We start from the raw sequence: 23,859 nt of genomic DNA on the forward strand, positions 1-23,859 counted from the left end.
GACATGAGGAAAACTTTTTTACACTGCGAGTGGTTAGGATCTGGAACGCACTGTCAGAGGGGGTGGCGGAGGCAGATTCAATCATGGCCTTCAAAAGAGAACTGGATAAGTACTTGAAAGGAAAAAATTTGCAGGGCTACGGGGATAGGGCGGGGAGTGGGACTAGCCGGATTGTTCTTGCGTAGAGCCGGCACGGACTCGATGGGCCGAATGGCCTCCTTCCGTGCTGTAACCTTTATGATTCTATGACTCTATGAAACACATCATTGCACTTGACATTATTATAACAGAAATAACGGACAACTCTTCTCTATTCCCAAACAGCAAAAAGTTCCACTAGCTTTTCCATGAAGGCAGTTGGTGTGATGCTGTCCCAACATAGTATAAGATATGCGATTTGAGAACCTTTTCATTCATTCATCTGACGAAGGAGATAATCTCCGAAAGCTTGTGATTTTAAAATAAATTTGTTGGACTATAACCTGGTGTTGTAAGATTCCTTACATTTGTCCACCCCAGTCCATCACCGGCATCTCCACATCATGGCCCTTTAAAAAGGGCAAACATCTCCCAATGAGAACTGCTCTTTCTAGAGTTGTGCTCCAAGGAGGTTCTTTTAGTAGCACTTCCTGTTTTTGAACATCCTGTCCCATACAGTTATGGTCCCTTATGCTTCACAATACACACACTCCCCACCTCACTCAGAGACAGGTAATCTCCCGGAAAAGGCGAAAAAAACAGATAAAAACCCAACTGAAAACTGTAGCGTTTCTTTCAGCCTCGAATATCCTTTATTTTCACGCTTAAAATTCAAATGACTTTTCAAAAATCGTTACCAGAGGACTGTCCGAAGCAGTGGATTATGCACCGGCATCTCACCTCTGGGATTTGGGTCTAAATCTGGCCCAGATTGATGGATTTCAACGTCCCGTGGCCATAAGAGTCCGAGATGACGTGGGGTCCCAGTAAGCTCAGAGCACCGCCCCTAATTAGTCATTCAATTGGGGATCTCATCGGGGATTCCAAAACAGTAGGTATAATGAGTAGATGGAATGGTTTCCAACCGACCAGGTACAGTTGTCACTACCTTGAGTTTCCCCCCAATTTATTTAATCTCTTGAGAGCCACAAAGAAACCACCCAAGGAGATTAAATTCTGTGGACTTTTTCCTTGGCCACTTAAAGTAGTGGGGAGAAGCTTTCCGAACTTCTCACATTATTCAGCCCTTGAACTGCAGTCGATAAATGACAATCCCAAGGTCCTCGTAGAACTGGTGCCTCAGTATTCCACGGATCAGCTAACGGAGTATTTATATTACAAGCAGTGCAGTTCACTGGAGATGCAAAATCTCTTTCCATCGGCTACACTTCAGAGTATAAACACCCCAATGTTTGGGTGACCAACGGCATTGAAAACCCCCAAATTGTGGCTCCATGAATGTGTCATCAGGTTAAGGGAGCTGGTTTCAGGAGCCCTGGGACTTGGGTCATGCTGGAATCGCAACATTTTTGACAAGTTCAATAGAGCAACGTGGGCTAGAAGTGATCATAACTGGCAATAGTGCATGGATACTGAAAGAATCCATTTGACATTTCTCCACCCACTATTTTAATTGGGGGGAATGACCCCTTTATTTTAACTTTACTCCTTAAAATAACATTACAAAAAGGATATCAAGGCATTGGAGACGGGGAAAAAAAATTATAACGGAGTTTGATAGGGTAGACGTAGAGAAGATATTTCCACTTGTGAGGGAGTCCAAAACTAAGAGTCACAAGTATAAGAGCGTCACTAATAAATCCAATGGCAAAAGGTGGGAAGTGGTGTTCCACAAGGATCGGTGCTGGGGACCATTTACATAAACGATTTGGACTCGGGAATCAGAGTACAATTTCAAAATTTGCGGATGACACCAAATTGGGAGTTATAGTCAATACTGAGAAAGACTGCAACAAGTTACAAGAAGACATTAATAAACTTGCAGAATGGGCATGACATTGGCAAATGAATTTCATTATAGGTAAGTGTGAGGAATCTTGGGGTACAGATACACAAATCACTACAAGTAGCGACACATAAGGCCATAAAAAAGCAAACAAAGGACTGGGGTTCATTTCTAGAGGGATAGAATTGAAAAGCAGAGCAGGTATGCTAAACTTGTATAGAACCTTGGTTAGGCCACACTTAGAGTATTGTGTGCAGTTCTGGCCTCCATACTATAAGAAGGCATTGGGAGAAGGTGCAAAAAAGAATTACAAGGATGATACCAGAACTAAGAGGTTACACCTATCAGGAAAGACTGAACAGGCTGGGGGCTCTTTTCTCTAGAAAAGAGAAGACTGAGATGTGACCTGATGGAGGTCTTTAAGATTATGAAAGAGTTTAATAGGGTAGATGTAGAGAAAATAATTCCACTTGTGGGGGAGTCCAAAACAAATAAATATAAGATAGTCATCAATAAATCCAATGGGGAATTCAGGAGAAAGTTCTTCACCCAGAGAGTGGTGAGAATGTGGAACTCACTACCAGATAGGGTAGTGAATAGCATAGAGGCCTTAAGGGAAAGCTAGATAAACATATGAGGGAGAAAGGAATGGAAGGATATGCTGATAGGATTAGATGAAGTAGGGAGGGAGGAGGCTCGTGAGGAGCATAAACACCAGCATAGACCAGTAGGGCCGAATGGCCTGTTTCTGTGCTGTACATTCTATGTCGTTCTATGTAATTCTTTGAGAGACAAAACAAATCAGAGCAAAACCCAGTGCCAATAACAGAAAGAAAATACTCTGGAAAATTCCTCTCCAACCCCCCCCCCCTCAGTCCAGGGGATCATCACTTGACGTTTTAACAGTCTGCAGATTGCAGGAGGAATGGAAGCCTGAGGGAGAGTTGGGATCCAGGGTTTGAAAGAACAGTCGGAGATGGTGTGCTGAGTCCTGATGTCAATGCCGTGAATTTTTAATTGATTTGAACTGCCTGCTATTCCAGAGGGAATAAAAATAATTATCTTTGATGACAACATCGGGGAGTTCCATTGACCTTAAACGGAAGGATGCCTAGCAACCAACTCGTCTCCAAATCAGGTGTGACTGATTTCCTTGGGGAGATTATGTCCTACCTGAGCGACATGTATGAACTTGGTGAAGACTTCGGCTCTCTGTGCTGGAGTCGGCCTATTGAGGATCATCAACTGAACCCACTGGGAGATTCCATTCACCAGCGATACGGATCGTTCCAGGGCTGGGTTCTCCCGCACACACCCGCTGACCATGTAACTCCTGTAATCCAGGTACTGGAAGAAAGCAAAGGACTTGCATTTATATAGCGCCTGTCACAACCCCAGGACGTCCCAAAACGCTTTGCAGCCTATGAAATACTTTTGAAGTGTAGTCACTGCTATAATGTAGGGAAACACGGCAGCCAATTGGCGCACAGTAAGATCCCAATGAGATAATGACAACAGACACTAATGAGATAATGACCAGATGAATAAATATTGGCCAGGATATCGGGGAGAACTCCCCTGCTCTTCTTCGAAATAGCACAGAGGGATCTTTACATCAACCTGAGAGGGCAGACGGGGCCTCGGTTTGATGTCTCATCCGAAAGACGGCACCTCCAACAGTGCAGCACTCCCTCAGTACTGGCACTGGGAGTGTCAGCCTGGATTTTGTGCTCTCATCTCTGATTCAGAGGCGAAAGTGTTACCAACTGAAGGCACACAGTATTACCATACAGTACTGGATGTGTGGTAATGGTGCCTTATGCCTAAGGCAAATGATTTGGCAAGACATGGCATCCTGCGACAAATCCCCTAAATGTCCACGAGCATGGCATTTGCCGTCCGGAAATCTAGCACAAAAACATCCCAGAGAAAATGAAAATGGTGGGTTCTGAGAGGCTCCAGGCAATAACAAATCAGTTGCCCTACAAATACTGAATAACGTTCTTTATCACCCTTGGTCGTGTGGCTGCTCACCGATAAACGGCAGAAGGACTTAAACTCCAGGTAGCTGAGGTGTTCTGCCAGCTCTGCAGGTTCTAGGTGATCGAACAGCAGAGAGACTTTCCGTTTCTTATTGTTGCTTGGGTTGCCGTGCTGCGTGTATTTCCGCGTCCATTCGTGCATGTGACTGTAAAAGTATAGGAGAGCAAAATAGTTACACCGGATTCCAACTAGAAGACGGGGCTGTCTGCAAGGTGAGTCGGTGAGGCCAACATTGGACTGCGACTAACTGGGCTCCCCAACCACCACTGGCATTTGTACAGCGCTTCTAGAATCATAGAACGATACAGCGCAGAAGGCCATTTGGCCCATCGCGCCTGTGCCGGCTCTTTGAAAGAGCTATCCGATTAGTCCCTGCTCTTTCTCCGTAGCCCTGTAAGTGTTTTCCCTTCAAGTATTTATCCAATTCCCTTTTGAAAGCCCTTCCAGGCAGTGAATTCCAGATCATAACAACTCGCTGCGTAAAAAAAATTCTCCTCACCTCGCCTCTGGTTCTTTTGCCAATTACTTTTTACCTGTGTCCTCTGGTTACTGACCCTCCGCCCAGTGGAAATGGTTTCTCCTTATTTACTCTTTTCAAAATTCTTCATGATTTTGAACATCTCTATTAAATCTCCCCTTAACCTTCTCTGCTCTAAGTAGAACGTTAAACATCACAGAAGATTTAAAGAGGGTACAAATAAAATATATTAAGTATATAAAAACCTGACCTGGGAGTGTTTCATGGGACGGCATAGAAGGAGCTTTACTCTGTATCTGACCTGGGAGTGTTTGATGGGATGGTGTAGAGGGAGCTTTACTCTGTATCTGACCTGGGAGTGTTTGATGGGATGGTGTAGAGGGAGCATTACTCTGTATCTGACCTGGGAGTGTTTGATGGGATGGTGTAGAGGGAGCTTTACTCTGTATCTGACCTGGGAGTGTTTCATGGGATGGTGTAGAGGGAGCTTCACTCTGTATCTGACCTGGGAGTGTTTAACGGGACAGTGTAGAGGGAGCTTCACTCCGTATCTAACCTGGGTTGTACCTGAGATCAGATTGTTTGATGGGACAGTGTAGAGGGAGCTTCACTCTATATCTGACCCGTGCTGTATCTGATATCAGAGTGTTTGACACTATAAATGTTCCATCTTCAGTGTTGACATTCTTCACCTTGACAAACACAACTTTTATTTGTTAGAAACTGGGACGGAGGTGCTCATAGACCACAGGCCACAGGTCTGTAGGACACATGTTCACACCTTGATGTCCTTCACAGTGAGTTTTGGTCTTGACGCCGGTGGGGAAAAAGGAGACAAATGGACATGGAGCTTCCCTGCGGGAGAGGGACGGAGATCAAGGGAGCGATGGTGGGGAATTCTGGGAGTCAGTTACCTGGGGCTACTTCTCAGCAGGTACCTTATTCCAGGCATTGTCCCTCTCAGTTGAATTATTCCAGCTGACAGTTTACTGAGCAGGTGAGGAATATTCTTTAACGTAGTGCACCCATTACAAGGTGTGTGCTGATTTTCCATCTCCCATTCTCTCGTGAGTGCGCTGACACAGTTCCATGGCCACTGACTTTCCTGCAGTGCCTCACCACTCTTTATGTGGCACCCTTAACAATGGGCACCAACAAGCTACTAGACTGTGCCAGGCATCACAGCCCAGGTCAGCCCTCTCTGTATTCGACACATTCACATCTGCACATTCCTGTAGGAGTCATGATAAGAATCAGGCCCGAAAGCCTCAGCTTTCCTTGTGGTGTCCATACTGTCACTCCCAGGACTGGAACGTGGGAATTTCTGAGTCTGCATGGGCTCGGTACAATGCCAGGGAGCGCAAGATGAAAGAAAGCAAGAACTTGCATTTCTATAGCACCTTTCACCACCTCAGGACATCCCAAAGCGCTTTGCAGCCAATGAAGTGTAGTCACTGTTGTAATATAGGAAACACGGCAGCCAATTTGCGCACAGCAAGATCCCACAAACAGCAATGTGATAAATGACCAGATAATCTGTTTTAGTTATGTTGGTTGAGGGATAAATATTGGCCAGAACACCAGGGAGAACTCCCCTGCTCTTTTGCCCTCTCTTTTACATCCACCTAAGAGGGCAGACTGATTGGTTTAACGTTTCATCCAAAAGGCAGCACCTCTGACAGTGCAGCACTCCTTCTGCACTGCACTGGTGCGTCAGCCTAGATTACGTGCTCAGATCCCAGGAGTGGGACTTGAACCCACAACCTTCGGACTCAAAAGCAAAAGTGCTACCCACTGAGCCACAGGGGATGCTGGGGATTAGTACTCGCTGAGCTCGAAAGAGAAATAGCTCTCACATGTTTGAGGTGTCGATGAGCTGACAATGGGATTCCTCTCCTTCACTTCTCACCACTTCCCACAGCTGTGACATCACATCCTCCAGCTTGCTGTCCACTGTAAACACGACGGGATAGTTTGCTATCCAGTACCTGCAAGACAACAGAGCCACTTTGAGAATAGCACAGCGTCCCAAAATAAACATACGTAATCTGTCACAATCGGGATGAGCTTTGTCAATTAAAGAAAGAACCTGCATTTCTATAGCGCCTTTCAGGATGTCCCAACGTGCTTTACGGCCAACAAAGTACTTTTGAAGTGTAGTCACTGTTGAAATGTAGGAAAACACGGGAGCCAACATGGCTGATCCCACCAACAGCAATGTGATAATTGACCAAATAATCTGTTTTTTGTTATTGGTTGAGGGATAAGTGTTGGCCAGGAGACTCTTACAGGACATAACTTCCTCTTTCTCCAATTTTCTCCCCTCATCTCCTGAAGGCACTGACTCATGGGAGCATAGGAACACACGAGGAGGCCATTCAGCCCCACCCCACCCCCGAGCCTGTTCCGCCATTCAATTAGATCATGGCTGATCTGTATCTTAACTCCATCCACCCGCTGCCTTGGTTCATGCCAGCAGTACAGTTCTACGACTGCTGGTAGCCCTCCAGTATCTCATTCCAGTAGCCGTTCGTTGTATGCGAGCCCTGACAATGAGTTTTGGCAGGCCATTCGACCATGAAAGGCATCACGGCAGTGGCCAACCCAACATCCACATGCAAACACTATGTGTAGGGGTCACGGGTTAGCGATCAGTGACAGGCTGCCTGGCTGCATTTTCCCTTCCTTAATCATGGGGCGCGGAGATCAATTGTCGCAGCCCTTACTTGGACCCTGGCTGAGATCAGGAAACTCAGCACAGATCTAGGATCCAACCTGGCTGCTCTGCACAACTGAGTGCCACACCGGGGAGTGCACTTACCAACCGAGCCATTGGAGCGCTTGATAAAGTAGTTCCTTTAGGTGAGCAGCAATCTCGTGCTGGCTGAGTTACGAGGCAGCTAAAGCACCAATCTTAGCTCCACAGCTGTTATGTCAGGGGCCTGTCAACAACTCCCATGAACTGTTTTTTTCACAAAGTTCATCGACACACAACTGGTTTGAGCACTTTACCTCAAAAAGTAGCAGATCTTCAAACGGAGCAGGTTGCGCTTTTCCCCAGAAGCATCTCGATAAGTGGCTGGAAGTCAAGGATCACAGAAGGAGGCTGTTTGGCCCGTCGGGCCCGTGCTGGTGCTTGCTGGGCAAGCCGAGCCGTCTACTTTAATCCCTGATGTAAAAACAGAAAATGCTGGAAATACTCAGCAAGTCAAGGCAGCATCTGTGGAGAAAGAAACAGAGGTAACGTTTCAGGTCGATGGCCTATCATCAGAACTTGACCTTCTTCCAATTCTGACGATGGGTCATCGACCTGAAACACGAACTCTGTTTCTTTCTCCACAGAGGCTGCCTGACTTGCTGAGTATTTCCAGCATTTTCTGTTTTTATTTCAGATTTCCAGCATCTGCAGTATTTTGCTTAAGAAAAACTTTAATCCCTGTCCTTTCCCTCTATCATTTTATCTCCTTCCTTTTCACCCAATCCCCTCTAGAATGTTGCTCCAGTCGCTGCCTCAGTAGCCACTTGTGGTCAAGTATTCTATGTTGTAATAACCTCCTGTGCTTCGTTCCTCTCATGAGAGTTTGAGTCCGTCCCCTGGTCACCAATTCGTTAACCGGCGAGAACAATCTGTCACCATTTATACTCTCAAAACCTGGCATCATTTTGAGAACTTGTATTGGGTTCTCCATCAACCTTCTTTGTTCCAGTGAAAAAGCCCCAATTTTTTGAGCCTTTCTTCCTAACTATAACTGGTATCATCCTCATGAATCTTCATTGTCCGCTTTCCACTGTTCTAATACCCTGCCAGTAAGGGGGTGCACACAAATTCCAAGTGTGGCCTAACTAATATCTTTACGAATTTAGCATCATTTCCTTTTGTATCCATAAAGGCCAGGATCCCGTTTGCCTATTATCTGACCTTCCCCCACCTCATCTCTCTGTTTCCTCGCTTTTTAAGGGTCCTCCCGTTTAGAGGATCACATGCATCCGCCATTGGCTGGATTTGCTAACAGGGAGTGGTCTCGCTACCTGATCCCATTCAGCCTACGCTCAGTGCTGCTCTCATTCCTCCCAACCTCCAAAGGCACCACCCTACACATTCCTTCTCCCTGCGTCCTTACTGGAGTCAATTACCCCCCCCACCTCGCCTGGCGTTAACGGGCCTCAAAATGGGGTTCAGTGACCGCACCGTCCCGTTGCCCCCAGCGATGTGGCGGCCGCCATTTTGAAAGGGGCCTACCGCTTGGCTGATTCAGGCGACAGGCCCCTTTTAATATGGGAACCGGGGTCCTGTGACGTAAATAGGACTCCGATCGCCATTTAAGGTCGGAACTGGGCGGAGCCTGCGTCGTGCCTACTTCAAGCAGATCCACGGGTGATGTAGCCAAAGAGGCCCGGTTAAAGGTTTTGGGGTCCGAAGGAGCAGGAATTCACCTATGGGCCCTATAATAATAAGCTGGGTCGCTGCTGCCCGGGACCCCCACCCTCCTTGATTGCGGCCCCTCCCCTCCTCCCTCGCTGGCGGCCCAATCTTGAGGCCTGAATTCGGCGAGTTGCACTGGAACACTTGTTTGACATCCCACAGCTCGCCTACCAGGTTTAAATGAGGCCGGGACCCAAAAGTTAAAATCGACCCCACTGTAAATGAGCCAAACTCATCCCACCGTCTCCGACTCCAACTCATTATTTTCTATCTGCTCAGAACTGTGGAGCTCCCTCCCTGCCTAAATCTCTCCTCCCTCCTTTGGATCAAAAAAGGATAGAACAGGGTACTTTCTAAACAGTAAAAAGTTAAAAACAGTGGATGTCCAAAGGGACTTAGGGGTTCAGGTACATAGATCATTGAAGTGTCATGAACAGGTGCAGAAAATAATCAAGAAGGCTAATGGAATGCTGGCCTTTATATCTCGAGGACTAGAGTACAAGGGGGCAGAAGTTATGCTGCAGCTATACAAAACCCTGGTTAGACCGCACCTGGAGTACTGTGAGCAGTTCTGGGCACCGCACCTTCGGAAGGACATATTGGCCTTGGAGGGAGTGCAGCGTAGGTTTACTAGAATGATACCCGGACTTCAAGGGTTAAGTTACAAGGAGAGATTACAGAAATTGGGGTTGTATTCTCTAGAGTTTCGAAGGTTAAGGGGTGATCTGATCGAAGTTTATAAGATATTAAGGGGAACAGATAGGGTGGATAGAGAGAAACTATTTCCGCTGGTTGGGGATTCTAGGAGTAGGGGACACAGTCTAAAAATTAGAGCCAGACCTTTCAGGAGCGAGATTAGAAAACATTTCTACACACAAAGGGTGGTAGAAGTTTGGAACTCTCTTCCGCAAATGGCAATTGATACTAGCTCAATCTGAGATAGATAGCTTTTTGGCAACCAAAGGTATTAAGGGATATGGGCCAAAGGCAGGTATATGGAGTTAGATCACAGATCAGCCATGATCTTATCAAATGGTGGAGCTGGCACGAGGGGCTGAATGGCCTACTCCTGTTCCTATGTTCCTCCCTTCTGCAAACTGCAGGTATTTAAAACCCAAACTTGGCTTCATAACTTTTTAATTTATTTTTATATTTGCACTTTTTCCCGCGGACTTTGTGCTCATCAAGTTGGGAAATAGAATGCTTCCTCATCTGGGATTGGGTGGGAAAGTGGAGTTGAGGTGGAAGATCAGCCATGATCTTGTTGAATGGTGGAGCAGGCTCGAGGGGGCCGTATGGCCTACTCCTGCTCCTATTTCTTGTGTTCTTGCCTCAGGTCTCCAGAGTAAATTATTCCCCAGGTCAGGCAAAGCACTGCTGGCTACAGAGCAACGTTCCCTCTATCCTGTCCCAACCTTCTACTGCACCAACGTGACCTTCTCCATTTCCCCACCTTGAGGCCTCGCCGGCTAAGATTGCCAAATTCTGGTGCCAAATTAGGGGGGGAGCATTTCTGCTGTAAGTAGGCCTCTCATCTCTGGTTGGACGTATTCCTGGAGGTTTCATCACATGACCTCCAACCACCCCACCCGGTCAAACAGCTTATTTTCCCATCTCCAATATCTTTATAACCAATGAAGGGAAGTGTTCAAAGAAAATGAGAAGATATATATTTTTAGAACGCCCCTATGATTTTTCTCCCGGGTATCGCTGGCAGCTGTGCCCAGGAGATTAATCTTTAATTCTTGGCGACTCCAGGACAATCCTGGAGGGTTGGCGACCCTAGCTGTAGGCAACACTCGTTCAGAGCTGCCCATACTCCTTTCACACAGGACCTGTACATAGCAGACAGGAGATCCCATCAGTTTGCCATACAGTCCCCGACTTGATATCTCCTTCATACTGGTGGGCTCCTTATCAATTGGACAGGATTGGTTAATTAAGTCAGTATGCAGCAATGGCTGCACAGTAACGTGAGTTCTATGTAGGGTTGCCAACCCTCCAGGATTGGTCTGGAGTCTCCAGGAATTGAAAATTGATCTCCAGGACACTGCTGCGAACAACACCCGGGAGAGAAATCATAGGGGCATTAAAAAAAGGGTGCACTTTTTCATATTCTTTTAACGCTTTATTAGTTATAAAAATATCAGGGAAAAAAAAAAGATGGTTTGACTGACAGTCAATCAGGTATTGAAGAGTCTTTTCGCTTTCCAATTAGCCGTGGGAAGATGGGGCACCGCGAGGATGGACGTGTTGGGCGACCAATGGCGGGAGCATGGGGGAGGGGCATGTGATGAAACCTCCAGGAATACATTCGACCAGAGTTGGCAACCCTAGTTCTACGTGAAATGAGTTTGGCCAGGCTCAACCCAACCAATCCTAAACGACTGCCCACATAAACCATTTTGAAGCCGACTAAAGCATCTGCCCCTTGCAAATTAGTGCCAGGCCATTCAGGGCTGATGTCAGGAAGCACGTCTTCATGCAAAGGGTAGTGGAAATCTGGAACTCTCTCCCCCAAAAAGCTGTGGAGGCTGGGGGTCAATTGAAAATGTCAAAACTGAGATTGATAGATTTTCGGTAAGGCGATCAACTGAACCAAGGCAGGTAAATGGACTTGAGATACAGATCAGCCACGATCTAATTGAATAGCAGAACGGGCTTGAGGAGTTGAATGGCCTTCTCCATTTCCCATGTTCCCTTGCAAAGTGACGTCACCTGCCCGTTAAAGCAGTAGAAAAATGCTCAGTGCGATTAAGCAGATTGTCCCCTTTCCCCTCCAGAAAGGAATTGATTAAAAACCCCAATGGACGACAGAGCAGCTACGCTGTGAGATTCTAGATACACAGAGGCTGCTGAGAGCACGGAGAGCTTTGATGTTCCACCTCGGCAGGAAACAGAAACTCTTGTTTAGCAGCTCCAAGAGTTCGAGGTAATTCTGTGTCGTCGATTCTCTGAACAGAGTGTATCAAAGGAGAGGTTTGCAGAGGGGGAAACTCCATAAGGATTTCCCCTGGGTTTTTACCCTCCCCCATGTGAGAAAGACTCATTCTCAAAGGCCAGAAAAGGCCAATCCCCTCGCAATTCTCCATCACGGTGAAGGAAGTGCCAGGCGGTTCATCACAGGGCAGAAAGCGGGAGGCACCAGATGGCAAATCGGCCATCGAGAGAACCCTGTTTTCGAGCAGCTGGACTGTTTGTTTAGCTGGGAGGAGGGAGGGGGAGAGGGAATGGTGCATGGCATGGCCACAATTAAATAGTAGGCTCGCCCAACACGTCCATCCTCGCGGTGCCCCATCTTCCCACGGCCAATTGGAAAGCGAAAAGACTCTTCAATACCTGATTGACTGTCAGTCAGTCTTTTTTCCCGATATTTTTATAATTAACAAATAGACGCATTCAAAGAAAATGAAAAAAAGCACTCCTTTTTTTATTGCCCCTATGATTTCTCTCCCGGGTGTTGTTCGCAGTAGTATCCTAGGGATTAATCTTCAATTCCTGGACGATATATAAATGGCCCGTTACTTGTTTCCACTGTGCCCTGTGCTATTGCCAGTCAAATCGGCTTGTGGATTGTTCACAGAAAGTGCAACAAGGTTTGCAACTGGACTAATTGGTGCCAAATGCAGTCTATATGAGTAAGGGCAACGTACTGCCATTTGGAGGGGAGATTATGAGGCACGTGTGCTCCATGGGTGTGCTAGAACTTGCCAAGGCCTCTTGAAAGAGACCCAGGAGTGTCTGTGGCCAGGTCCCTCACCCTGCCTGAACAGTGTGGGTTATATCGTAAATTCAGCTGAGTTCAGATCAGACAGAACAGATAAACCTGGAACAATACTTCAAGTTAAACCATGAGAGTAAGACAAGGGGACACTACGTAAAAGACAAATTTGAGACTGATGACAGGAAGTTCCTCTTCAACAGAGAGAGATCTGAAAGCAGGGTGGGTTAGAGGAGTCATAGAACACCGTGATGGAGGAGAACCAGGATCCTTTTGGATAGATGGGTCGAATGGCCTGTCTAATTTGTATCGATCTTGTCCTTTTTTTATTCATTCTCGGGGTGCGGGCGTCGCTGGCAAGGCCAGCACGTGTTGCCCATTCGTAGTCATCCTGAGAAGGTGGTGCTGGGCCTTCTTCTTGAACCACTGGGTGGCGGTTTGATACAACTGAGTGGTTGCTAGACCAATTCAAAGGGCAGTTAAGAGCCAACCATGTTGATGTGGGAGTGGAGTCACATATAGGCCCAGACTGGGTAAAGACAGCAAGTTTCTTTCCGTAAAGGACCAGTTGGGTGAATCTTGATAGCTTCATGGTGGGATTTGAACTCATGTTCTTCTGGACTATTATTCCGAGGTCTCTGGATTAGCCAGTCTAGTAACATAACCACTACACCACCGTGTACTAACAAGGGACTTGCAAGCCATGTTATCAGTTTTGTGAACAGAAGTACGAAAATGGTATTCACGGCCTGATGAAGTCATTACTTCACCAATTATGGCTGACCAAAAATAGTGGCCATGTGCCACAGGAGTAACTATACCTCAGGGATAACTCCACCGCTGGCTTGGAGCCTGATTAGACCCGAGCTCGAGGGGCACAATCATCCATATAACCCTATCTCTGACCCATCTCTGACTCATCTCTTGAAACTCAAGGAGCTGAAACATAGAAACATAGAAAATATGCTCCACCATTCAAAATGATCATGGCTGATCGTCTAACTCAGTACCCTGTTCCTGCTTTTTCCCCATATCCCTTGATCCCTTCAGCATTAAGAAATATATGTATCTCCTTCTTGAATACATCTAATGACTTGGCCTCCATTGCCTTCTGTGGTAGAGAATTCCACAGGTTCACCACCCTCTGAGTGAAGAAATTTCTCCTCATCTCCGTTCTAAATGGCATACCCCGTATCCTGAGACTGTGACCCCTGGTTCTGGACTCCCCAGCCATTGGGAACATCCTCCCTGCATCTAGTCTATCTAGTCCTGTTAGAATTTTATATGTTTCGATGAGATCACCTCTCATTCTTCTAAACTCTAGTGAATATAGGCCTAGTCGACCCAATCTCTCCTCATACGTCAGTCCTGCCATCCCAGGAATCAGTCTGGTAAACCTTCATTGCACTCCCTCCATGGCAAGGACATCCTTCCTCAGATAAGGAGACCAAAACGACACACAATACTCCAGATGTGGTCTCACCAAGGCCCTGTACAACTGCAGTAAGACATCCCTGCTCCTGTACTCAAATCCTCTTGCAATGAAGGCCAACATACCATTCACCTTCCTAACTGCTTGCTGCATCTGAATGCTCGCTTTCAGCGACTGGTGTACAAGGACACCCAGGTCTCGTTGCACCTCCCCTTTTCCCAATCACCATTGAGATAATAATCTGTCTTTCTGTTTTTATAACCAAAGTGGATAGCCTCACATTTATCCACGTTATACTGCATCTGCCATGTTCTTGCTCACTCACCCAACTTGTCTAAATCACATTGGAGCCTCTTTGCATCCTCCTCACAGCTCACATTCCACCCCAGCTTTGTGCCGTCTGCAAACTTGGAAATGTTACATTTAGTTCCCTCATCCAAATCATTGATATATATTGTGAATAGCTGGGGCCCAATCACTGATCCCTGCGGTACCCCACTAGTCACTTCCTGCCACCTGGAAAAAGACCCGTTTATTCCTACTCTCTGTTTCCTGTCTGTCAACCAATTCTCAATCCATGCCAGTATATTCCCCCCAATCCCATGTGCTTTAATTTTGCACACTAACCTCTTGTTGTGGGACCTTATCAAAAGCCTTCTGAAAATCTAAATACACCACATCCACTGGTTCTCCCCTATCTATTCTACTAGTTACCTCCTCAAAAAACTCCAGTAGATTTGTTAAGCATGATTTCCCTTTCATAAACCCATGCTGACTTTGTCCAATCCCGTTAATGCCCTCCAAGTGTTCTGTTATTACATCCTTTATAATAGACTCTAGCATTTTCCCCACTACTGATGTTAGGCTAACTGGTCTGTAATTCTCTGTTTTTCTCTCCCTCTTTTTTTAAATAGTGGGGTTACATTTGCCACTCTCCAATCTGTAGGATCTGTTCCAGAGTCTATAGAATTTTGGAAGATGATCACCAATGCATCCACTATTTCCAGGGCCACTTCCTTTAGTACTCTGGGATGTAGATTATCAGGCCCTGGGGATTTGTCAGCCTTTAGCCCCATTAATTTCCCTAGCGCTATTTTTTTTTACTAATACTGGTTTCCTTCAGTTCCTCCCTCTCACTAGACCCTTGGTTCCCTAACATTTCTGGCAGGTTATTTGTGTCCTCCTTTGTGAAGACAGAACCAAAGTATGTGTAATTGTTCTGCCATTTCTTTGTTCCCCATTATAATTTCCCCCAGTTCTGACTGTAAGGGACCTACATTTGTCTTCACTAATCTTTTTCTCTTGACATATTTATAGAAGCTTTTACAGTCAGTTTTTATGTTCCCTGCTAGTTTACTCTCATACTCTATTTTTCCCCTCTTAAATCAATCTCTGTCCTCCTTTGCTGAATTCTGAACTGCTCCCAATCCTCAGGCTTGCCGCTTTTTCTGGTAATTTTATATGTCTCCTCTTTGGATCTAATACTATCCCTAATTTCTTTTGTAAGCCACGGTTGAGCCACCTTTCCGGTTTTATTTTTGCGCCAGACAGGAATGAATAATTGTTGTAATTCCTGCACACGTTCTGTAAATATTAGCCATTGCCTATCCACTGTCATCCCCTTTAGTAAAGTTCCCCAATCTATCATAGCCAACTCACACCTCATACTTTCATAATTTCCTTTATTTAGATTCAGGACCCTAGTTTCGGATTCAACTACTTCACTCTCCATCTTAATGAGGAATTCTATCATGTTATGGTCGCTCTTCCCTAAGGGACCCCGCATAACAAGATTGTTAATTAATCCTTTCTCATCGCACAATACCCAGTCTAGGATCGCCTGTTCTCTAATTGGTTCCTCAACGTATTGGTCTAGAAAACCATCACGTACACACTCCAGGAATTCCTCCCCCACAGTATTATTGCTAATTTGGTTTGACCAATCTAAATGTAGATTAAAGTCACTCATGATTATAATTGTACCCTTCTTGCATGCGTCTCTAATTTCCTGTTTAATGCCCTTCCCTACATCTCCACTACTGTTTGGGGGCCTATAGACAACCCCCACCAACATTTTCTGCCCCTTGGTGTTTCTTAGCTCCACCCATACAGATTACACAATAGTGAGGATATCCTTCCTCACTATTGCATTGATTTCCTCCTTGAGCCTTGTACAATGACCTTTGTTATTCCTGTCCTTATTTCCACACTAATATTTGATGTCAGGATAAGCACATCATCCCTTCTATCGACACAGGGCTTAAAGTGTTAACTTATGAGGACAGATCGCATAGACTGGGCTTGTATTCCCTCGAGTACAGAAGATTAAGGGGTGATCTAATTAAGATGTTTAAGATGAATAAAGATAGAGAGAAACTATTTCCTCTGGTGGGGGAGTTCAGAACAAGGGGGAATAATCTTAAAATTAGAACTGGGCAGTTGAGGGGTGATGTCAGGAAGCACTTCTTCACACAAAGGGGAGTGGAAATCTGGAACTCTCTCCCCCAAAAAGCTGTTGAGGCTGGGGGTCCATTGAAAATTTCAAAACTGAGATTGATAGATTTTTGTTAGGTAAGGGGATTAACGGATATGGAACCAAGGCGGGTAAATGGAGTTCAGATACAGATCAGCCATGATCTAATTGAATGGCGGAACAGACTCGAGGGGCTGAATGGCCCACTCCTGTTCCAATGTTTCTATATTCCTATGTTCATACACCTCTAAAAGATAAAGTTTCCCTTAACTCTTCCTCTGCCAGAGACGTGAAGCTCCCAATTTAATTAGTGGCTGAAGTCTGCAGCATTGGAAAGATCAAAAGGTCAGGCCCAGGTCAATCGATATGTTTCCGAAGCCTTCATTCTGACTCATCTGCTGGAAACCAACCTAAAGTACGGTCAGTTTCAGGTTAGTTTCACTCCTTAACAACCAATGTCGAACCATGCAGCTACTTTATTTAGATAGTCTTTAATTAGGGCATAATTTTAACCTTACCGCCTGGCGGGAAATCTGAAACAGAACTGGCCCAAATCCCCCTGTTTCCCACTCAGCGGGTTAGGTTAAGAATCCTCTCTTAAAGTGAAACTCCTGCTATCTTCACGGAATCCCACTGTACAAGTCACCAGCTCTTTTGGCGCAACAATGCTCTATTTTCCAACATTGGGGACCATCGGCTAAAAGGATATAGTGCGAGGAGCTTGTGAGCGAATTCTGACGATGGGATGATCCAGCTGTGCATCATCAGCGTCACGTTGACCGTCTCGCTGCTACAGCGCAGGCACCCATCTGGATCTGGAGAGACACAAGAAAGTAGGTCACATGGGGACTCGCTATAAAGGTTCATAGAATTACATAGAGTCCGCTGCACTGAAACAGGCCATTCGGCCCAACTGGCCTATGCCGTCATTCATGCTCCACGCGAGCCTCCTCTCACCTCTCTTCATCTAACCCTATCAGCATATCCTTCTATTCCTTTCTCCCTTGTGTGCTTATCTAGCTTCTACTTAAATGCATCTATGCTATTCGCCTCAACTACTCCCTGCGGTAGTGAGTTCCACATTCTCTGGGTACGCTGTCTGGGTAATGAAGTTTCTCCTGAATTCCCGATTGGATTTATTGGTGACTATCTTATAGTTATGGCCCCAAGTTATGGAACATCTTCTCTACGTCTATCTTATCAAACCCTATCATAATCTTATAGACCTCTATTAGGGAGGAGCTTCAGATTCACACAGTAGCCTCTGTGCTGTAGGAGAAGGTGCCCATTATACGCGGAAATGTTCTGATTGGGGCAGGGTGACATGTGCAAAAAGAAAACAACATGAAAAAAGGGGAAGGAAAGAGAGGAAGTAAAATGGCAAGAAAATAAAAAAAAAGATGCATGATCATTTCCATACATTTAGAATCATAGAATCATACAGCAGAGTAAGAGCTGTCCAATTAGTCCCATTCCCTGCTCTTTCCCCCATAGTCCTGCAATTCTTTGGACACGTATGAATCCACACACACGTGCACATGTTAGCATATGCATGCACACACATGCAGAAAGCACAAAATGCACACACACACAGGGCACACTTTTAAATTTAGGTGCTAGTGCAAAATGGACATCAATGGAAAGGAAAAATCGGGCGGGTTTTATAACGGCCGGCTATTACGATAAGGCCCATTCCACACCATTTCCCAAAGTTAAAGTTACCCCCAGAGATTCAGGGAAGCTAGTAGGGGTGAAGTCCCATTCACCCATCACCCACTGTGCTCACTGACCTACATTGGCTCCCAGTCCAGCAACGCCTCGATTTTAAAATTCTCATCGTCATGTTCAAATCCCTCCATGGCCTCGCCCCTCCCTATCTCTCTGACCTCCTCCAGCCCTACAACTCTCCGAGATCTCTGAGTTCCTCTAAATCTGGCCTCTCGCACATGCCCGATTTCCTTCGCCCCATCATTGGTGGCCGTGCTTTCAGCTGCCTAGGCCCTAAGCTCTGGAATTCCCTCCCTAAACCTCTCCGCCTCTCTCTCCTCCCTTAAGACGCTCCTTAAATCTATCTCTTTCCTGTCCTATCTCCTTATGTGGCTCGGTGTCAAATTTTGTTTGGTAACGGTCCTGTGAAGTGCCTTTGGACGTTTTACTATGTTAAAGGCGCTATATAAATGCAAGTAGCTGTTGTTCTGCTTTGGATGGTGTTACATTTTGTGCCCATTTATTTCTTTAACTGTACGGTGCACTTTCTGCAATTGAAGTGGCCGATTAGGCTCATCCAGCTAAACAATCACTTAACCATCATAACTGTGGCCCAATTCCAGCTGGGCTTTGTATCTTGGCTTTGCGGCTTCTGATGAAGATCTGCAGCTCATAATAGCTGGTGAGACAGGCAATCAACACTAAAAACAACAACTTGCATTTATATAGCGTCTCTAAAGTAATAAAACGTCCCAAGGTGCTTCACAGGAGCATTATCAGACAAAATTTGACACCGAGCCACTTATACAGGTATTAGGACAGGTGATCAAAAGCTTGGTCAAAGAGGTAGGTTTTAAGGAGCATCTTAGAGGAGGAGAAAGAGGTTGAGAGGCAGAGAGGTTTAGGGAGGGAATTCCAGAGCTTAGGGCCTTGTCAGCTGAAGGCACGGCCACCAATGGTGGGGTGATGAAAATCAGGGATGCGCAAGAGGCCAGAATTGGATGAGTGCAGAGATCTCGGAGGGTTGCAAGGCTGGAGGAGATTACAGAGATCGGGAAGGGTACAGCGGGCATGGGAGGCCACGGCCTTGCTATTGCACTTGGGGAAGTTGGAGTGATGCCCAGAAAAGAAAATGTCTGAACACACAAAACAGACACCAGGCCAGAGACACACATTCCAGAGGATGTCCTGCTGTGGAAGAGAAATCACGAGGGAAGGGTCAAATCTGGTGATCCCTAGGGCCTTCAGGCAGCCAGCTACAGAGGCCATTGGCAATAATCTTGGGGGCAGGCTGATCACTTTCTTGGCAGCAGAGCTCTCAGGACTTGATGAACCACTGATGCACTAAATCAATGGCACCAAACGCTGGCCATGCCTACGGGAGGTAGTTGTTAACCATGTGTTGTAGGCATCCCGTCCTGGTTGACGACGCCTGCCCAAAAGGTCCCTGGTGTGGAGTAGATGGTGAGCCGCAGCTCCTCTTGTGAAAGAGCCCATCTTATGTCGTCACCACAGCAGTTTCCTGGGCTCGCTTCCTGCTTCTACTTTGCTCCCGCTCCCTCGCTTCTAAATTTTCACACAACATAGAATTTACTGCACTGGAACAGGCCGTTCGGCCCAACTGGTCTATGCTGGTGTTTATGCTCCACACAAGCCTCCTCCCACCCTACTTCATCTAACCCCATCAACATATCCTTCTATTCCTTTCTCCCTCATGTAACAACAGTACACTCTCACCAAGTGTGCAATGTTCACTTATGAACCACTTATGCACCATGGCACAAGAAATGTATACGTTCGTATATTTTGGCATTGGACGGTGGTCATTAGTTCCTCCTAAGCTCCGAATACACTGTCCCACACACTCTTCCTCCCCCCTGGATACTCACTGTGTTGAAATCAAGATTGATTGCACCATCTCCTACTCTAACTCATTCTCGGACCTCAAGAAAATGGAACTCTTCACCTCCCTCATTACAAATCAGCCACGATCTAATTGAATGGCGGAACAGGCTCGAGGGGCCGAATGGCCTACTCCTGCTCCTATGTTCCCTTCTTTTACTAATTATAAAATTCAGCCTTTGTGTCACCTAACCACCAATTCCTCATCTTCTCTCCTACTCGTTCTAATCTTGGCGATGTCTAGCACTCCAGGCCATGGGACTTTACCTATGTTCTCGATAATAAAAAGAAGAGACATGGCCTTGCACCTTTCATTTCCCGCTGCCTTTTAGTTCCTGATCTCAGCCGCCTGCGAATGATCCAAGTGGAGGTGTGTCCTCAGCGAGAGGGAGGAAAAATCTGAAGCAAACCTATCCCAGGAAGCTACAATGCACCTCCCATAAAAAAATTGCATTTATATAGTGCCTTTCACAACCTCAGGACGTCACAAAGCACTTTGCAGCTAATGATGTACTTTTGAGGTGCAGTCACTGTTGTAATGTAGGAAATGCGCACAGCAAGATCCCACAAACAGCAATATGATAATGACCAGATGTTTTTGTGATGTTGGTCGAGGGACAAATATTGGTCCAGGACACCAGGGAAAACTCCCATAGACTCGATGTAGAGAGGATTTGGGAGAGGGGGGGCGGGGGATAAAGAACAATGGCCAGAAAAATCACAGGCTGGGGGTACGAAATGTGCTGATATGCCTTCCCAGCAGTCACTGAGTGCACTGAAGCAAATATCTCCCCTATAACATCACAAGAGGACAGGGAAGAACAGTCAAGGAATCCAGCACTGAATGAACATGAGCAAATAATGCAACAACATGTGTTTACAATGAAGAGAGAGAGCACATGGGTTGTAAACCCATCCACATTACAGAAAAATACTTACCAATAGTATAAAATAATACTTGTATTTATACACCTCAACACATTGAAACATCTCAAAAGCTTCACAATGATTTTCTTTTCGAAGTGACTCTTGTGTAGACAACTACGCCAGCCAACGTGGCCACAGATAACATCCCAGAAACTGCCATGAAATGAATGAACAGCTAATCTGTTTTTCTGGCGGTGTTGGTTTCGGGAGGAGTGGGAGCGAGGACACCAGGAGCACTGGTGTGTAAATTCAGATCATGTGGTCAAACCCACAATGTTCTGACCCAGAGGTGACAGTGCTACTAAACTGCGCCATTTGCTACATCTGACGGAAGGCAAATCTGAAGCAACTCATGTTTCAAAAAGTACCTACTTAAAAAGTGTGAACTACAGTGAGAAAGTAGCCCAGACCATCCATATTTTCCAACATTCAGAGTGGGCTTCCATCGTATATGAAATAGACATCATCAGTGTAGCTATGGCAACTGTTGAGATGGAACCGTGGTTTGGAGGATTGGCTCCAATTAACAGGCAGGCTGGCTACCTACTGACAGGCTCTTGAACTCTTGACTTGGACCAGTAGAAGGGTGGCCCACAGTGACCTGGTCTTAATTGACTACCGCTGGCCCACAGCACGGGCAAGTTCAGGAATCCATCAAGTGAGGAACCATGGATATGAACCTATGACCTTTCATTCTGTGTCACAGGATATTTGGTTCCTTCTTGAAAAGTTCAGATTTGGCTTTGCTCCAATGAGGCCGCTGGGACAGTTGATGTTGATCTGTAGACCGTGGTCCTGAGACCACTCCCGCTGTCCAGATAAGTAGAACGCCCAAACGAATTTTGCAAAGCTACAGTCTTAACTCTAATTTCATCATCCGTAATCAGAGGCATCTTTGCATTATGAGCCTGGTATTTAAAGTGGCTGATATAATCAAATCATCGCTCGATGGTGTTATCACATCAGATTCTTCTTCGACTAGGAACAACTTAATGGAACCAAAATAGATGGTGCAGCTGAAAAACTAGCGATGTAATTTTCTGATTATCTTGGTGACTTACTTTAGACTGACTGATGCTCGAATCCAAACGGCCGCAATTGTGATGTTATCACCACTTCTCGTCAGGCCTGTCAGAAATCTAATCTCAATCTTGCCATCAAATACGGTCCTTTCCACAACTAAGTATCATTGGCCAGTAAAGCTGTGGGCACACTGATAGGCTGTTGTCATTTTCCTGCTGTCCCTGAGAAAAGATTGCCAAATAAAATGCTATAGTTCACTTATTAAAGGAACCATTTTGGCCGATAGAGAGAAGAGTTCCCTTTTTCTCTTCACCGCTACTGGGCCCTGGATGAGACTTTAAACTGAGGCTCCGTCTGCCCTCTCAGGTGGACATAAAAGATCCCATGGCACCATTTTGACGAAGAGCAGGGGAGTCCTTCCTGGTGTCCTGGCCAATATTTATCCCTCAACCAACATCACTAAAATAGCTGATCATTATCACATTGCTGTTGTGGGAGCTTGCTGTGCACCAATTGGCTGCCGCGTTTCCTATGTTACAACAGTGACTACACTTCAAATGGCTGGAAAGCGCTTTGGGACATCCTGAGGCGCTATATAAATGCAACTTCTTTCTTTCTTCTTTCATGTGTGCACCTCCAATATTCCAGTCAGTGGTGTCATACCATTTGCCAAACTGACCATGTCAGGAATCTGGTCACAGAGCATTCTTCCCTCGTAAGACGAAGGATGTTACCCACAGCAACTGGCACCCCGTGAAAACGTAAGGAGCAAACCCAGGCTAGGGGCTTCTTAAATAACCTATTACTGATCTCAGCTTAGCATCAGTGGCAATAAGGGTGCTGCTTCTACTGGCTAGCTGGTGACTTCTGATGTAAAGTCAAATATCCAGTCTAGACTTTCCAATGGGTGAGATTTTAACGCCAACAGTAACCCATGGATCACTCTCACCCCTAATATAACGGCAATTGGAAAATCTATTGTCGAGACTCACACATGAAGCACAGTCATTTGACCTGGGTATCAGAGGGCTGATGTTAGCTGTGGAACTATACCTCAGGAAGGGGTAGGTGCATTAAAAATTATGTTCTAAATTATGAAGGGTTTTGACAGAGTAAATAAGGAGAAATGGTTTCCAATGGCAGGAGGGTCGGTAACCAGAGGACACAGATTGGCAGAAGAATCAGAGTAGGAGATGAGGAGAAATTGTTTTTACGCAGCGAGTTGTTATGATCTGGAATGCGCTGCCTGAAACGGCGGTAGAAACAGATTCGATAGTAACTTTCAAAAGGGAATTAGATAAATACAGGAAAAGGAAAAAAATCGGCATGGGGAAAGAGCAGAGGGAGTGGGACTAATTGGATAGCTCTTTCAAAGAGCAGACACAGGCACGATGGGCCGAATGGCCTCCTTCTGTGCTGCAAGAGTCTATGAAAAAGAGATAAGGGCAAAAAAATGGAGGGGGAGGAGGGCGAGTTCTCTCCGCTAACTTCCAGGTATATCAGCTTACTCCAGGGTAGGATATGTTCGGCCCATACAGCTCCCTGAGCTGCTTGGAATGTGTAAATCTGTCGGGGAATTCACATTCCAAAGCTGTCTGTTGGCTTTGACTGCCACAGGTTTTCCTGGAAATGGAAAGCAACTCAGGCTGAATTAACCTTGACTGATCTGGCCTCGCTACAAACACACCAAGGCTTTGTTTGAGTTATCGGGACTCGAGTTGCAGCTTGTCAGAGAGTCACCTCACAATCAAAGCTACTGTGTTGACTGTCTGAGCACTGAACGGG

The 23,859-nt window shown here is 45.9% G+C and overlaps 2 protein-coding genes across 3 annotated transcripts in view; one reads left to right on the forward strand and one right to left on the reverse strand.

Moving 5' to 3' along the window:
* LOC137306051 (protein FAM98B-like) overlaps positions 1-481 on the forward strand; it is a 65,018-nt gene extending 64,537 nt beyond the window's left edge. The window contains exon 8 of the mRNA XM_067975091.1: positions 325-481. Coding sequence (XP_067831192.1) covers positions 325-351 — 27 coding nt within the window. The 3' untranslated portion in view covers positions 352-481. The remainder of the gene's footprint in view (positions 1-324) is intronic.
* LOC137306050 (RAS guanyl-releasing protein 1-like) overlaps positions 1-23,859 on the reverse strand; it is a 138,440-nt gene that overhangs the window by 39,376 nt on the left and 75,205 nt on the right. For both annotated transcript variants that reach the window (XM_067975088.1, XM_067975089.1), the window contains exons 3-7: positions 17,225-17,330; positions 7,479-7,541; positions 6,323-6,454; positions 3,980-4,133; positions 3,119-3,292 (exon numbers count right to left, since the gene is read on the reverse strand). In XM_067975088.1, coding sequence (XP_067831189.1) covers positions 3,119-3,292; positions 3,980-4,133; positions 6,323-6,454; positions 7,479-7,541; positions 17,225-17,330 — 629 coding nt within the window. The remainder of the gene's footprint in view (positions 1-3,118; positions 3,293-3,979; positions 4,134-6,322; positions 6,455-7,478; positions 7,542-17,224; positions 17,331-23,859) is intronic.

Source organism: Heptranchias perlo, chromosome 41, assembly GCF_035084215.1.
Source record: "Heptranchias perlo isolate sHepPer1 chromosome 41, sHepPer1.hap1, whole genome shotgun sequence".
Taxonomy (NCBI): Eukaryota; Metazoa; Chordata; class Chondrichthyes; order Hexanchiformes; family Hexanchidae; genus Heptranchias; species Heptranchias perlo.